Source organism: Morus notabilis, unplaced genomic scaffold (assembly GCF_000414095.1).
Source record: "Morus notabilis unplaced genomic scaffold, ASM41409v2 Scaffold1094, whole genome shotgun sequence".
In the NCBI taxonomy this organism is placed as follows: domain Eukaryota; kingdom Viridiplantae; phylum Streptophyta; class Magnoliopsida; order Rosales; family Moraceae; genus Morus; species Morus notabilis.
The window spans coordinates 285,809-300,833 of NW_010365163.1; the positions used below are offsets into that span (position 1 = coordinate 285,809).

A 15,025-nucleotide genomic window follows, 5' to 3' on the forward strand; every position below is an offset into this window, starting at 1 on the left:
TTTTCACCCTTAATTCAAAAAAAAAAAAAGAAAAAAAAAGAAGAAGAAAGAATGAAAAAAAAAATGAAAAAAAAGAAAAAAAAATAGTAAAGGAAAAAATATAATAAGAGTTAATCAGATGAGGAATTGAGTTACCATTTCCATTTCTTTACAACATTGGGGATAATGTTGATTTTGAGTTTGGGGGCGTGGTATTTATTTCTCAAATTTTTGTAGTTTTTATTTCTTTTTGGGTTCGATTGAAAGCCAGTATGATGAAATGAAGAGTTGGTAAAATATTTTTTTTCTTTTCTTGGAAATCATGTGAGATCTATGAGTTGTGATACATGTCTAGGGTGATTTGAGCCTAAAAATTCTAATCTCATCCACCTTTTACCCTAGCCATATATTACAACCCTCAAAAGTCCTTTTGATCTTCAATGACAAGTGAACCTTTATTAGTGGAGAGTGACATGAAAAATGGGCCTATGGTAGTTCTTATTAAGATATCACTCATAGTCTCCTTGGCACATAGGTCTATCCGGATTTTATTTGGTTGATTGAGATTGATTGTGCACACTTACACTTTGAGAGTCTTGACTGGAGTGAAATTGATGCTTGATGTTGAAATTCTAGATAATCCCAGTGTTTGTATTTCTTTTGAGCTTAGAGCATTATGTGGCTTTGGAGATACATGCACAGTTGTTGACTTGAAACAAAACTCACATTTTTTTTTTCGTTTGTGTCTTAGTACTTGATTTGCGTTTTCTTTTTCTTTCTTTTCTTTTGCTTGAGGACAAGCAAATGTTTGAGTCTGGGGGTATTTGATGACGGGTATTTCTACCAACAAATCAAGTACTTTCAAGCATGAATATTTGTAAGTCTTCAAGCATTTTTGTTAGTTTAATGTTTTTTGTATGCTTTTTATAGGAATTATAAATAAATGCGAACTTGGATGATTTTGCATGAAGAAAAGAAGAATATTTGCCCAACTTGTGAATCAATGCCAAGATGAGGGGAAAAAGGACTTTAAGGCACAAAAGAGGAGGCTTTGGAATGCAAGAAAGCGGGCTACAGCGCGCAAAGGAAAACGACAGAATGGGACGTGTGCCCGCGCCCGAGTGATAACTCTAAGAAATTAGAGTTATCCAATGGTTTTATAGCTCAAAATTGCGTGACCAAGAGTGATTTTTCTAGTTTATGGTGTGTTTTAATTTAGATTTGTAGAGTTTACACTTACTTTGGCTTAATTTCGTACTGGTGCTCTTCTTAAAGTGAAAGTTGGTGATTTTAAAGTAAAATGAGGTGAAAAATTGACTAAGGCTGTGTGTGCAGTGCACTTTGAATTTCTGGGCTAAATGTTGCGGCATTGTGGGCAGCATTCTGGGAATAGCTGGCATATGGCTGATGACAGCACACTAGCTGGAGAAAGTAGACAAAAAGGAATCCATGTGAGCTGGCTGAGTAGGTGTCATTGTGGTCCACTGTGCACATCATCAAGTGACACCTCAGCCCTATTGTTGCCCTAGAAAGGAAATGCTTTCTAAAAAACAAAAGGCAGCCGCCAGGGGGAAGAGAAAAAGGGGAGAGAGAGGAAATAGAAAAAAAGGTATTCTGGGGCTGGACACACAGAGGAAATACAGAGAGCACCCCTCTCCAGAAAACATAGAGTACCTATCTCCATAAAAGAGAATATAGAGACGTGAGAGAAGGGAAGAAAGCAGGAGGTTGAAAGAAGCAAGGCCGGACAAAGAGGAATCCCAAATCCAGCTGAAACTCTTTCTTCTTTCTGTTAGCTTAATTCTCTTTTGGTATATAGTTACTAATTTAGCCATGGCTTATTCTGGAGCTTTGAATTCTGTAAATCTCATTATGAACTAATTTGTTTTAGCTAGGTTTGCTAATGGAACTAAGATTGCAAGGTTGACAATGTGTTTCTGAGGTGTTATTAATTTGCTATTCCGGTTCATTCATGTGTATTAATGCCTATTTCTATTCTTGACTGGCCATCAATTTTAGGATACAAGATTAAGATTAATACTGGAAGGGTTAGTTTTAATCGGATCTAACATGAGTGATGCTTGTTCAATAACCTTGCTTAGTTGTTGATTAGTGGATGGTATAGGAATATATTATTCACCTTGCATAACTTAAAGAAACCTGAGTTTAAATCTGCATTCTGGAAGCTGGATTCACATAGGAATATGCTGAAAATAGTTTAAGGAACCTTAGTCATAATTAATTCGGAAGAATTTTATGCAATAACGGAGTTTCTGTTAACAGGGGTAGTGAATGCTGCAGCATTCTAGGTAACATTTTAGTCAGACTTGCAATTGAGGGGAAGTTAGCAAACCTAGCTCATTTGCACCATTGAATTACATCCCATAATTACATTCTTGTTATTGTTATAAAAATATATAAAACCAATCCTAGAAGCTAATCAATATTAGTATTTAACGAAAGCTAAACACAATCCTCGTGGGATCGATATCTGTACTCTTGTACACTTTATTACTTGTGCGATTCGTATACATGCGAGTTTTCACGCAACACCGAGCCCGCGCCCACATCCAGGGGCGCGCTCGCACGCGCCCCTTATCCAGGCGCGCGGCCGCTCGTGCCCACACCCAGCGCGCGCCCAGAGCAGGAACGATATCTGTACTCTTGTACACTTTATTACTTGTGCGATTCGTATACTTGCGAGTTTTCACGCAACACCGAGCCTGCGCCCACATCCAGGGGCGCGCTCGCGCGCGCCCCACATCCAGGCGCGCCCAGAGCAGGAACGCGCATTGTAGCGCGCCCAGATGGCAACCCCGCGCGCTGCAGCGCGCCCTAGCCCGCAACAGCGGAATCCTCTTCCAAAAACGCGCACCGCAACGCGTTTTCACGCAGGCTGCAGCGCGCGTATGAAGCCCTAGCTCCGAAACTGAGTAGTATAAAAGGAAAGAGATGCTACTTGAGAAGGGGAGCTCGGAAATCTGAAGAAAACATCAAAAGGAGGCCGAAATCCTTCATCTTGGAGGTCATTGGAAGCTCTTCAATGGATATTGGGTTTTATCTTCTTTCATCTATTTTTTCATGTTGAGCTAGACATTAAATCTAGGACTTGATGTAGTTTTATTTGAACTATGTTTTGAATATTTTGTTGATTGTTAATTTAATTTCGTTTTCAATTCATTTATGTTTCTATATGCTTAATGCTTCTAATTTATTTGGCCAATGAGTTAGATGATTTTTAGATTACAAATTTGATGCTCGAGAGAGATTGAGTTCTTTATCTAGATTTGAGAAACATAGTCTAGGTTGTTGTGAGACCGAGAGGAGATCAACGGTTAGATAATCAAATTAGGATTTAGGTCGTTGTGAGGCCGAGAAGCGATCAATATTCCTATTTTCTAATTCTAAAGGCGAAGCTTAATTTGTGTTTAAATATTCATTTCGAATAGGGATATTGTTTTGGGTATTTAAATACAATTTCTTGTGAGGCACTCGAGAGAGGTTGCGAGATGACATTAGAGCCTTGATTAATGAATTGAACGGAATTGATTAGCGATTACATAATAGGATGAACATGGAATAATAAAGCGAAATCAAGTCCCTAGACCATTTGTGTATAGATACTTTATTTTTATTTTCTTATATTTATTTTGTTTTAGTTCTTAATCATCATCTTATTGGGTTGCTTAGATAAAGTTAAGTTACAATAATCGCGGTACTTAACGGTAATTCTAAACCCAATCCCTGTGGAGACGATACTCACTCACCCTATACTCAAAACTTGACACCGTACGCTTGCGGAAATATTATATACAAAAATATTAAGCACCAACCATACAAAGAAATCATCTATGTATCACTTGTTTGAGAATTTTGTGGTAAGAGAGGAGAAAACTTTTCCACTTATTAGACAAAGTTATGAATTACACAAAAATCCGTACGGAAAATTCACTACATAATAGAGGAGGGAATATAATACTCTATTGATTACAATTTTTTCAGTTATCATGTGATCAATAAATATTGTGTCTAATAAGTTGAACGCGATATTTGTTGACACTATGATACCTGAAAAAATTGTGTTCAACAGAGTATTATAGGCGCGTTTGGAACTCGATCTAAAATGATTTTAATTTTTATATGAAAATGAAAACGAAAACATTTTCAATCTCAGACATAAATTATTTTTAAAAATGCATTTAGTAATTTTATTAAGAGATTGTTTTCAGTATAAAAAAACTCATTAATGTCCTTCTTTCTTTCTTTCTGCCCGAGAGAAGAGAAAACGAAAATAAAAAATAAAAAACGACTAAAAGTCGTTTCTCATTTCTTTTTTATTTTACACTAAATTAAAAAATTATTTTTATTTCTATATTTTATCTCTATTATATCAAACACCGTTTTAAAAATATTTTTATTTTTCTTTCTTAAAAAATATGTAAAACAAAAACGAAATCATTTTCAACCTATATTTCATACTCTACTATATATTGAATTTTCCGTATTTGTTTATTGCAAAGTAGTCCATAGTTGACCTGCACAAAATTCCACGCCTTCCACTATTACAACTTTACAAGAGATTAACCTTGGGTTAAGCCCGGCCCCACTATCAATTCTCCATTATTAATAAAATCACAGGAGTCAACATTTTGGGCTGGATCCATGTCTTTTCATGATCAGGAGACTGATCATATTTAGTATATTGAATAAAGAAAGCACTTAATTTGACGGTCTTTAAATTATTTGTTTTTCAAATATAGTCCCATTCCACTGCACCTTGAGCTTTGCAGAACTTGGCTTACAATATATATACAACTAGGCGTTAATTAAATGTTTAATTCCTCACTAAACTATGTCCGTTACATTGTATCTTTTTTTTGTTTTTTTTTGGTGAATCCTTTTACACTTTAGTTCCTTCATTTTCAGTGCCAACATTTTAATTGGTTCGTAATGTACAAACAAAGCAGGTGGATGATATTAGGGACGTGCCATAAAGATGACAAAAGTATAAATGGTGGGGGCAGTTTTTGAATCCATGGTCTAAAAACGACGACAAAGTGGGCCGAGTTATTTAAAATATAAATAGAGGACAGAGGAAACGACGAAATGTCTACATACCCGTCTCTATAGTTATATATTTTATGCCATTTTTAATCGTTCTTGAAGATACGCTTTGCTGGACCCGACGACTGCATTTGACGATAAGAAATAAGGACAAACAATAAAAGTTTATTTGCAGAATTGTTTATGGTTTATACACTTTGTACAAAGAAAATAATTAAATAACAAATAATATCTTTACTCTGAGCTGTTTCATTCAATTAAATCGTTTTCTCGTAGTATGTCTTTATCACAATGAATTCAATTAGACTACGGCACGACTCTCCTTCATAGTTTGTGATATGGATTGACTGAAAAAAAAATTTCATTAACACATGTTATTATAACTGCATACTAATCATATTATGGACGGAGTCATTTTCTAGATGTCGTCATGCTATTCTATTTCGTTGAAACAAGAATTGGCATTTTTTTTTTATTTTTCCAAATGATATTTTCGCCTCTAATTATTCTCAATTTACGTATCTTTTTGAAAGAAATATTATAATAAATTATGAATTATTATTCAAATTATGACACGAATACACCGATCAAATGTGAATACGTAAAGAAAAGCCAAAAAAGTCTTGGGGCTTTCAAATCAGTTTTTGTTATCTCATACAATAGTTCATACTCTGGATAAAAATCTAGCTAGCATAGGATGGTCCGGAGATGTTTGATTAAACGGATTGCTAGTATTATTTTGATTCATATTAAAAAATAAATAAAAATAAAAACACACGTTGAAGTGCAACTCAGCAACTGGCAATACTTAGTACTGTACAGACATTGTACATACTAAAAAAAAAAACACCCGTGACATAGCAGTAAACGAAGATCTTTAGGATAAAATAAAAAATAAAAAATTAAAAGTACAATATTTCTTTTTCCATGGCTTATCTTCTAACTTATTCTAAATCTTAAACTTAGCAGATGACACAAGCATTAGGATCTTCCTCTACGGTTCTGGTGTAATAATGCGGAGGATACTTGTAGGCCTGCTGCAGGTATGCCTGCTGCCACAGCTTCTGCAAATCTTCAGCCTTTTGATCTTTCTTTGGTTCTTCTTTCTTGGCCGCTTCTTTCTTGGGCTCTTCCTTCTTCTCCGCTGCTTTTGGAGCTCCCACCGAAACAATCTCCGTGTTGCAAAGCTTCCGTAATTTGCTCACTAAACTCACCGGATCTATGTCCCCTGTCACTGTCAATTTCTTGTCCTTCGTGTCCAACGCAATCGACACAACACCTAAACAATTCACCCCCAAAAAAAAATGGAAATCAGTAAAAGTTTTGTCATAAAATATATGAACTTGATTGAAGCTTAGCACAAGATCAAATTAAATACAGAAGCTATATGTGTATATCTATATATATATATATTAGTTATATATAGTACCTGAATGACCAGAGACTGTCTTCATGACTTTCTTCTGGCATTTCTCGTCATAGTAATCGATTTTCAGCACCACCACCTGTCAAAACAAAAAATCCAAAATTACGACGAGAAAACCAAAATACACAACCTAACAGAAAGAGAAAGCAAAAAAGAAAAGAAAATTTAAAACAGAGTTGAATTATAATCACTAACCTTCATTGTCACAAAGCTTGAGAGATCTGAGACTGAGAAGTTTCAAAAGAACACTCAAATGAGAAACGACAAAATCACTAATGTTTTAGAGAGAACAAAATCCAATAAGAAATTTGGAAAGTTGGTTTTTTTTTTTTTTTTTGGTTTTGAGCCTTGGTGTATGCAATGGAAGTTCGTGAGACTGGTATTTATAGAGGAGATCAAAGCAAGAACAGTGAGCAGTCGGTCAATTATCAAGTCGTGAACATAGTGAAGTCTACGGTCGTAAATTCATCATTTGTTTGAAGGACCCACGAGCCCACAATATTGTGGCAACGAGGAAGGCGGACACGGTCAAATACTTTTAAGCAACACCATTACATACAGGCGAACGACGCCGTTTTAGCTTTTATGAACTTTGAAAAAAATTAAAAAATAAATAAATAATAATAAATAAATAAACTTGCTTTGCAAGGTTTCCACTTTCCCGGAAGAAACCGTGTAAAAGGGTCTCTGTCTTCTGACGTACTTGGATTCATGCCATGCGTTGGCATGGTCTTGTTGGTCAAATTTGGCTTCCAGAAGTCTCCTCCCCCTTGCGTTTGTCTCCTTCACCACTGTAGAGAATTGAGATATAATTTTATGTGAAAGTTTTTTATCGCAGTAAAAAAATTAAATGTAATTATTTATGAAAATTTTTTACTGTAGTAAAATTTAAATTCTAAACTCGAATTGGTGATATGAATAGGACCTTAGGGCCCGTTCACTTCGCTGATTCGAGTTTAGAATTCGAGTTTTTCTACAGTAAAAAGCTCTCACAAACACTCACATCTAACTTTTTTACTACAGTAAAAAGCTCTCACATAAAGTCACATCTCAACTCGAATTCTAAACTCGAATCAGCGAAGTGAACAGGCCCTTAGTCTGTTTAGTTCGTTGATTCGAGTTTAGATATGATTTTATATGAGAGTTTTTATTGTAACAAAAATATTAAATGTAACTGAGAATTTTTTACTGTAGTAAAATTTAAATTATAAAATCAAATAAGTTAAATGAACGAGGCTTTAGTCAATAGATATATTATAATCAAAAGAGAAAAAATATAAATAAAAAAATTTCTTACTATTGATTGGTGTTCTAGGTTTTCTCACATGAGATTTATATCATTTAATTAGATTTGTTCAGTATTTCAGTTCATGGTGGGTACTTAACTCTCATGCCAAGTTAGATGTATTACCTGAATCTTTTTTTTTTTTTTTTAAAAGTTAGATGTTACTTGAATATTGTGGTCATTATTTTGATGAATGAAGTTTTTTTTTTTAAATATTTGATTATCAGGATCCATCGAGATTCTTGGATCGGTTGTTAATTAATTAATCTAATTACTTTTATTTAATTTTTATAAATTACAACGTGTTAACAGTTAATCATCACTTCTATTTTAACTTCACATGTGACTTGATTCTGTTCGCTTTAATATAAACTTCGATCCTATCATTTATAGTAAATAAAGTAAAACCTAAGAAAGCTTGATTATGTATTTCTGTATTGTATGTAAACATATATTGGTTGATTTTTATAGGTTATATTGGTTGAATTATTCTATATATAATGTTTAATATACGTGGAATAACTTTTCAAGATGTTTAGTGTACGTAAGATTTAGCTGCATATACCTTTAAAAAAGGGTTAATGAGACATAACGATTGAATGACTCGAGTTTACGAATATTCTACATGCGGCTTATTAATGTAGATGTATAATGACATTGTTAATTTTAATAATGATACTAATGTTTTTAAACTGTATTTTATACAGGACCACGTTTTTATTATTTAATGATAATGATAAGTACGAGATGCTTTTCTCTTTCCATTTCTATCTCTAGGGTTTCGTTCTTTTCTTTGTGCGCTGCTTGCTTTAATTTCTATTTTAGGGCCGAAGTTCGAAAATGCTCTTGGCTGGTTGTTGGACCCCGACCCTAGATACGGGGCTCTAGGTCTCAAGGCCAATGATTATGGTGGTGGTGGCGACTTAATAGACTGAGGGAAGAGATAGGAGGTGCCAGTTTTTTGGATGACCATATTCTGCATGCCAGATTTTCAGCATATCTATACTCTTAGGATATCGCTTTTCTCATCACAGTGATCATAGAATGGGGAGTTGTGCGTGGATGAACGCTCAACGGCAGTGGCCATGGAGTCGTGTGGGTCATCACCGATCTATTCTTTATGATCTTGGTGGCCAATTTATCGCGCGAGGATTTTGTATGTCTGGCGGAAGAGTTTTGTCTTATTTTTAGTTTATATTTTGATGTAATAAAAGCGATGTTGATTCTGCCGTCTCAATTTTTATGTTTTGGTCATGTAATAATGAAAGTTATCGTCTCATATTTTTTATTGTGGTGATAGGTTTATCTTGTTAGGTTTGATCCTATGCGGTCTTATGAGCGATCCTAGTGCTCTGAGTCTTTTAGTCTCAATCGACTGTTTTTATCTATCGACTGTACGAGCTTTTATTGCGCTCGATTGTTAATGTGCTAAGCGGGTCTTTTATAGTTAGGACTCGACAGTCGAATTTATCTTTGTGCCTCATTTGACTTTATTGACGGATCTAATTTTTGTCTGTGATTGAATGTCCTTATATTGAATGGTCATTTGTTACTATTTTAGAGGATGTATTGGCTTAATCATTAAAATAAAATTTACCCATTCAAAAATAGAAAAGATATATGCGAGATGGTGTAAATATTGTATCCCACAATTTATGGGATTATTAACCGTCTTTAAACATTCCATGTCAGTTAAAGAATGACATTAAATTGTCATTGTTTCATACTCGCCATTTAAATTACATTAGAATACTAACAATATAATTATGCAGTTGATGATAATCTATACATATAAAATCACAAATTCGTTAAAATAACGACAATATAATTATACAAATATTCATACAACATCACAAAACAAAACTATTACATATTATTACAATAATGACAATATCATTAACATGTAAAATTAAGTCACACACTAAGGAATGCGAGTTTTTCATTTATCATAACCATCCTGGTATGTAAACCAAATAACAAGTAAATGACAATGTATATACCAAACAAGAATACGGAAATAGTAAACTACATGCGATATAATGCATTAATAATGTGTTAAAAGTAATTTAAAATCTAGATGTGAATTATTTTAATTAGCAATTTAATTACGAGAAAGAAATGGGAGCTAATTAGGTACCAATAAAAACAGAACACGATCTTGAAAGGATATTTTAGAGGTGTCAAAAAATATAATTTAAAAGATATTATAAAAATAAACTGTTTTAATTCAACTTTTAAAAACACAGTCGTGTAATTTTTACCTCTTCTTAAAAATGATACACAGGCCCAACAAGTACAAACAACTCTTTCACAAAACAGTGTGCGTGTTCTTTGTGCAATATTAGTGTCACTAACAGTCTTAACACTTCAAAAACGTCCCTAAATAAGTTTGTAATATGTGTTTGACTTTCATTTTTGAGATAAGCATGTAAAACAATACTACTGGCAAATAAGCATTCTCGACAAATAAGGATTTGTTTAGTTCATTGATTCGAGTTTTTAATTTGAGTTGAGATATGACTTTATGTGAGAATTTTTTACTGTAGTAAAAAAGTTAGATGTGACTGTTTCTAAGAGTTTTTTACTGTAACAAAACTTAAATTCTAAACTCGAATCGATAAAATGAATGAGGAGGATATAAGTATATAGTGATATGTTGATGTTTAGACACAAGTTTAGTTGGGTGGTCGAAGACCATTTTGTCAACTAGTCTGTCCACATTAATTTAGAAGTACAAGTTTCTTTTTTATTAGGCGATTTTTCCCGGTAGTCTTCTTTACCAGTAGTATCAGTTTTTGACCATAAGATCTAATTAAAATTACATTAAATTAAAAAAATACAAAATATATAGTTTTTATATAAATTAAAAAGTAAATAATTACCGATAATTAATTCATTTTTTTCTGGTTTAACGATGAAAACTCCCTTTTATTAGTTAATCTATAAGGTTTTTCCATAATAATAATAATAAAAAAACTTCCAAATCTAAATTGACTGATAAAAAAAACTTCTACTAGAAGGTTTAGTTTATGGGGGATGTGACTTTCCAATATAGGAATTCTTATCCTCAACTAACTCAGATACATACAAGAGTTGTTGTCACAACCCTAAGACGCTAAAGACAAGAAGCGAGGATCACTTTAACACCTTTGAACAACGTTGGAAGATTAATTAATTATAAATTTAAAAGTAAGAAGTACTAGATTTTAAATGATCTCAACACAATCTAAACAATATCAAAAATAATAATCTAGTTATAAATCTGAAAATACCATAAAACTTATTTGAGATTTAGGCATACATTGAAGTGGACAAAGGAAGATTACCTCTTCCGGTAGACAGCGAAAGGCGTCGTCCACTGTCACCGGAATCCGCCAATGACCCGGCCGGAATCAATGGAGAACCTACAAACATGAGGAAGAATGGCAAGAGGTGCTCTTGAGCTCCTCCCTATATCTCCCTCTCTTTATGTTCGGCCACACCCCAAAAAACCCCCACAAGCACACCAAAAAACAAAAATGGTGGCTAATTATATAACCAGACAGACCTAAGGGCTTTAAGCAATATACAATGGAGAGGGTATTTGGTCCAATGGGCTGATCAAATATTATAAGATAGATGGAGTTCATATGCCTCAAGCGAGTTAATAAAACAAGTTTTCATCTCATTATGTACAACAGACATTCACTCATCACAGCATAAGCATCAACTAAGGATCTCACATAATAAACACAAGCCCAAAACAATCATACATAATAACGTATCGACATAATACAATCATTATATATAATCAGGCGTTAGAGATTCATCAAAACATGACGACAACTTTAATATATGGATAAAAAAACAGTGATAGAGACTAACAACAAGTGTATCGTTTCAACTTGTCACTTTGCCAACTAATAAGTGTATCAACACAATATCACACATAAAGTGACAGATCCATGAATATGCATGTATTATTTGAGGTATAAGCAATCTTTATTAATAACAACATGTCACACACAAATGGCAGTAAACTCTCACTAACTCAATACAACTATAGACTCTTTACAGTCTCGAGCTAGGATGCGTGTTCTTAAAACACCTAATAGGTAAGCTTTTAGTAAAACTGTCGATCGACTGTTTATAAGCGTGTTTTCAGTAACAATGAGACATTTTATAATTTTTTTTTATAAAAATAGAACACATCATCATTATGCTTAAACGGACAATGTTTCTAGTGTTCTAGCATAGGATAGTCCGGAGATGTTAATTAAACGGACTAGGGAAAATTGCTAGTATTATTTTGATTCATTTAAAAAAAAACAAAAACACACACACACACACACACACACACATACGTTGAAGTGCAACTCAGCAACTGGCAATACTTAGTACTGTACAGACATTGTACATACTAAAAAAAAAAACACCCGTGACATAGCAGTAAACGAAGATCTTTAGGATAAAATAAAAAATTAAAAGTACAATATTTCTTTTTCCATGGCTTATCTTCTAACTTATTCTAAATCTTAAACTTAGCAGATGACACAAGCATTAGGATCTTCCTCTACGGTTCTGGTGTAATAATGCGGAGGATACTTGTAGGCCTGCTGCAGGTATGCCTGCTGCCACAGCTTCTGCAAATCTTCAGCCTTTTGATCTTTCTTTGGTTCTTCTTTCTTGGCCGCTTCTTTCTTGGGCTCTTCCTTCTTCTCCGCTGCTTTTGGAGCTCCCACCGAAACAATCTCCGTGTTGCAAAGCTTCCGTAATTTGCTCACTAAACTCACCGGATCTATGTCCCCTGTCACTGTCAATTTCTTGTCCTTCGTGTCCAACGCAATCGACACAACACCTAAACAATTCACCCCCAAAAAAAAATGGAAATCAGTAAAAGTTTTGTCATAAAATATATGAACTTGATTGAAGCTTAGCACAAGATCAAATTAAATACAGAAGCTATATGTGTATATCTATATATATATATTAGTTATATATAGTACCTGAATGACCAGAGACTGTCTTCATGACTTTCTTCTGGCATTTCTCGTCATAGTAATCGATTTTCAGCACCACCACCTGTCAAAACAAAAAATCCAAAATTACGACGAGAAAACCAAAATACACAACCTAACAGAAAGAGAAAGCAAAAAAGAAAAGAAAATTTAAAACAGAGTTAAATTATAATCACTAACCTTCATTGTCACAAAGCTTGAGAGATCTGAGACTGAGAAGTTTCAAAAGAACACTTAAATGAGAAATGACAAAATCACTAATATTTTAGAGAGAACAAAATCCAATAAGAAATTTGGAAAGTTGGTTTCAATACAACTATAGACTCTTTACAGTCTCGAGCTAGGATGCGTGTTCTTAAAACACCTAATAGGTAAGCTTTTAGTAAAACTGTCGATCGACTGTTTATAAGCGTGTTTTCAGTAACAATGAGACATTTTATAATTTTTTTTTATAAAAATAGAACACATCATCATTATGCTTAAACGGACAATGTTTCTAGTGTTCTAGCATAGGATAGTCCGGAGATGTTAATTAAACGGACTAGGGAAAATTGCTAGTATTATTTTGATTCATTTAAAAAAAAACAAAAACACACACACACACACACACACACACATACGTTGAAGTGCAACTCAGCAACTGGCAATACTTAGTACTGTACAGACATTGTACATACTAAAAAAAAAAACACCCGTGACATAGCAGTAAACGAAGATCTTTAGGATAAAATAAAAAATTAAAAGTACAATATTTCTTTTTCCATGGCTTATTTTCTAACTTATTCTAAATCTTAAACTTAGCAGATGACACAAGCATTAGGATCTTCCTCTACGGTTCTGGTGTAATAATGCGGAGGATACTTGTAGGCCTGCTGCAGGTATGCCTGCTGCCACAGCTTCTGCAAATCTTCAGCCTTTTGATCTTTCTTTGGTTCTTCTTTCTTGGCCGCTTCTTTCTTGGGCTCTTCCTTCTTCTCCGCTGCTTTTGGAGCTCCCACCGAAACAATCTCCGTGTTGCAAAGCTTCCGTAATTTGCTCACTAAACTCACCGGATCTATGTCCCCTGTCACTGTCAATTTCTTGTCCTTCGTGTCCAACGCAATCGACACAACACCTAAACAATTCACCCCCAAAAAAAAATGGAAATCAGTAAAAGTTTTGTCATAAAATATATGAACTTGATTGAAGCTTAGCACAAGATCAAATTAAATACAGAAGCTATATGTGTATATCTATATATATATATTAGTTATATATAGTACCTGAATGACCAGAGACTGTCTTCATGACTTTCTTCTGGCATTTCTCGTCATAGTAATCGATTTTCAGCACCACCACCTGTCAAAACAAAAAATCCAAAATTACGACGAGAAAACCAAAATACACAACCTAACAGAAAGAGAAAGCAAAAAAGAAAAGAAAATTTAAAACAGAGTTAAATTATAATCACTAACCTTCATTGTCACAAAGCTTGAGAGATCTGAGACTGAGAAGTTTCAAAAGAACACTTAAATGAGAAATGACAAAATCACTAATATTTTAGAGAGAACAAAATCCAATAAGAAATTTGGAAAGTTGGTTTCTTTTTTTTTTTTTTTTTTGGTTTTGAGCCTTGGTGTATGCAGTGGAAGTTCGTGAGACTGGTATTTATAGGGGAGATCAAAGCAAGAACAATGAACAGTCGGTCAATTATCAAGTCGTGAACACAGTAAAGTCTACGGTCGTAAATTCATCATCATTTGTTTGAAGGACCCACGAGCCGCGAACGACGCCGTTTGAGCTTTTATGAACTTTTGAAAAAAAATTAAAAATAAATAAATAATAAAAAAAAAACTTGCTTTGCAAGCTTTCCACTTTCCCGGAAGAAACCATGTAAAGGGTCTTTGGCCTCGTTCACTTCGCGGATTCGAGTTTTTAATTTGAGTTGAGATGTGACATTTTTTGAGAGTTTTTTATTGTAGTAAAAAAAATTAGATGTGATATTTTTTGAGAACTTTTTACTGTAGTAACCTAAAACTAAAAATTTAAATCGGTAAAATGAACGAGACCTTAGTCTTCTGACGTGTTTGGATTCATGCCATGCGTTGGCATGGTCAAGTTGTTGGTCAAATTTGGCTTACAGAAGTCTCCTTCCCCTTTCGTTTGTCTCCTTTTTCTGTTTGCCATGTTCACCACTGTAGAGAAGACTTACTATTGATTAGTCAATAGAGATATTATAAACAAAAGAGAAAAAATATAAATAAAAAAAATTCTTACTATTGATTGGTGTTCTAG

General features: G+C 33.9%; 3 protein-coding genes across 3 annotated transcripts; all 3 read right to left on the reverse strand.

The window, feature by feature from the left end:
• Window positions 1–5,754: 5,754 nt before the first annotated feature.
• On the reverse strand, window positions 5,755–6,805 carry LOC21397377 (heavy metal-associated isoprenylated plant protein 39). The gene is made up of 3 exons (XM_010107438.2): window positions 6,665–6,805; window positions 6,473–6,548; window positions 5,755–6,322 (listed from the first exon to the last, which is right to left on the reverse strand). Exons 1-3 carry the CDS (start codon window positions 6,668–6,670, stop codon window positions 6,006–6,008), a joined length of 399 nt encoding a protein of 132 aa, XP_010105740.1. The 5' UTR covers window positions 6,671–6,805; the 3' UTR covers window positions 5,755–6,005.
• Window positions 6,806–12,098: 5,293 nt separating this feature from the next.
• LOC112093414 (heavy metal-associated isoprenylated plant protein 39-like) lies at window positions 12,099–13,031 on the reverse strand. Its single transcript, XM_024171775.1, has 3 exons — window positions 12,932–13,031; window positions 12,740–12,815; window positions 12,099–12,591 (listed from the first exon to the last, which is right to left on the reverse strand). The coding sequence occupies exons 1-3, from the start codon at window positions 12,935–12,937 to the stop codon at window positions 12,275–12,277; spliced, it is 399 nt and encodes a 132-aa protein (XP_024027543.1). The 5' UTR covers window positions 12,938–13,031; the 3' UTR covers window positions 12,099–12,274.
• Window positions 13,032–13,372: 341 nt separating this feature from the next.
• Window positions 13,373–14,319, reverse strand: LOC112093415 (heavy metal-associated isoprenylated plant protein 39-like). Its single transcript, XM_024171776.1, has 3 exons — window positions 14,206–14,319; window positions 14,014–14,089; window positions 13,373–13,865 (listed from the first exon to the last, which is right to left on the reverse strand). Exons 1-3 carry the CDS (start codon window positions 14,209–14,211, stop codon window positions 13,549–13,551), a joined length of 399 nt encoding a protein of 132 aa, XP_024027544.1. The 5' UTR covers window positions 14,212–14,319; the 3' UTR covers window positions 13,373–13,548.
• Between the last annotated feature and the right edge of the window lie 706 nt (window positions 14,320–15,025).

What these genes read in the sequence shown, in the direction of transcription:
- LOC21397377 (XM_010107438.2), bottom strand. An exon ending in GACAGTCTCTGGTCATTCAG is followed by an intron (nt 6,323 to 6,472) that starts GTACTATATATA and finishes TGAATTGTTTAG; the next exon opens with GTGTTGTGTCGATTGCGTTG.
- LOC112093414 (XM_024171775.1), bottom strand. An exon ending in GACAGTCTCTGGTCATTCAG is followed by an intron (nt 12,592 to 12,739) that starts GTACTATATATA and finishes TGAATTGTTTAG; the next exon opens with GTGTTGTGTCGATTGCGTTG.
- LOC112093415 (XM_024171776.1), bottom strand. An exon ending in GACAGTCTCTGGTCATTCAG is followed by an intron (nt 13,866 to 14,013) that starts GTACTATATATA and finishes TGAATTGTTTAG; the next exon opens with GTGTTGTGTCGATTGCGTTG.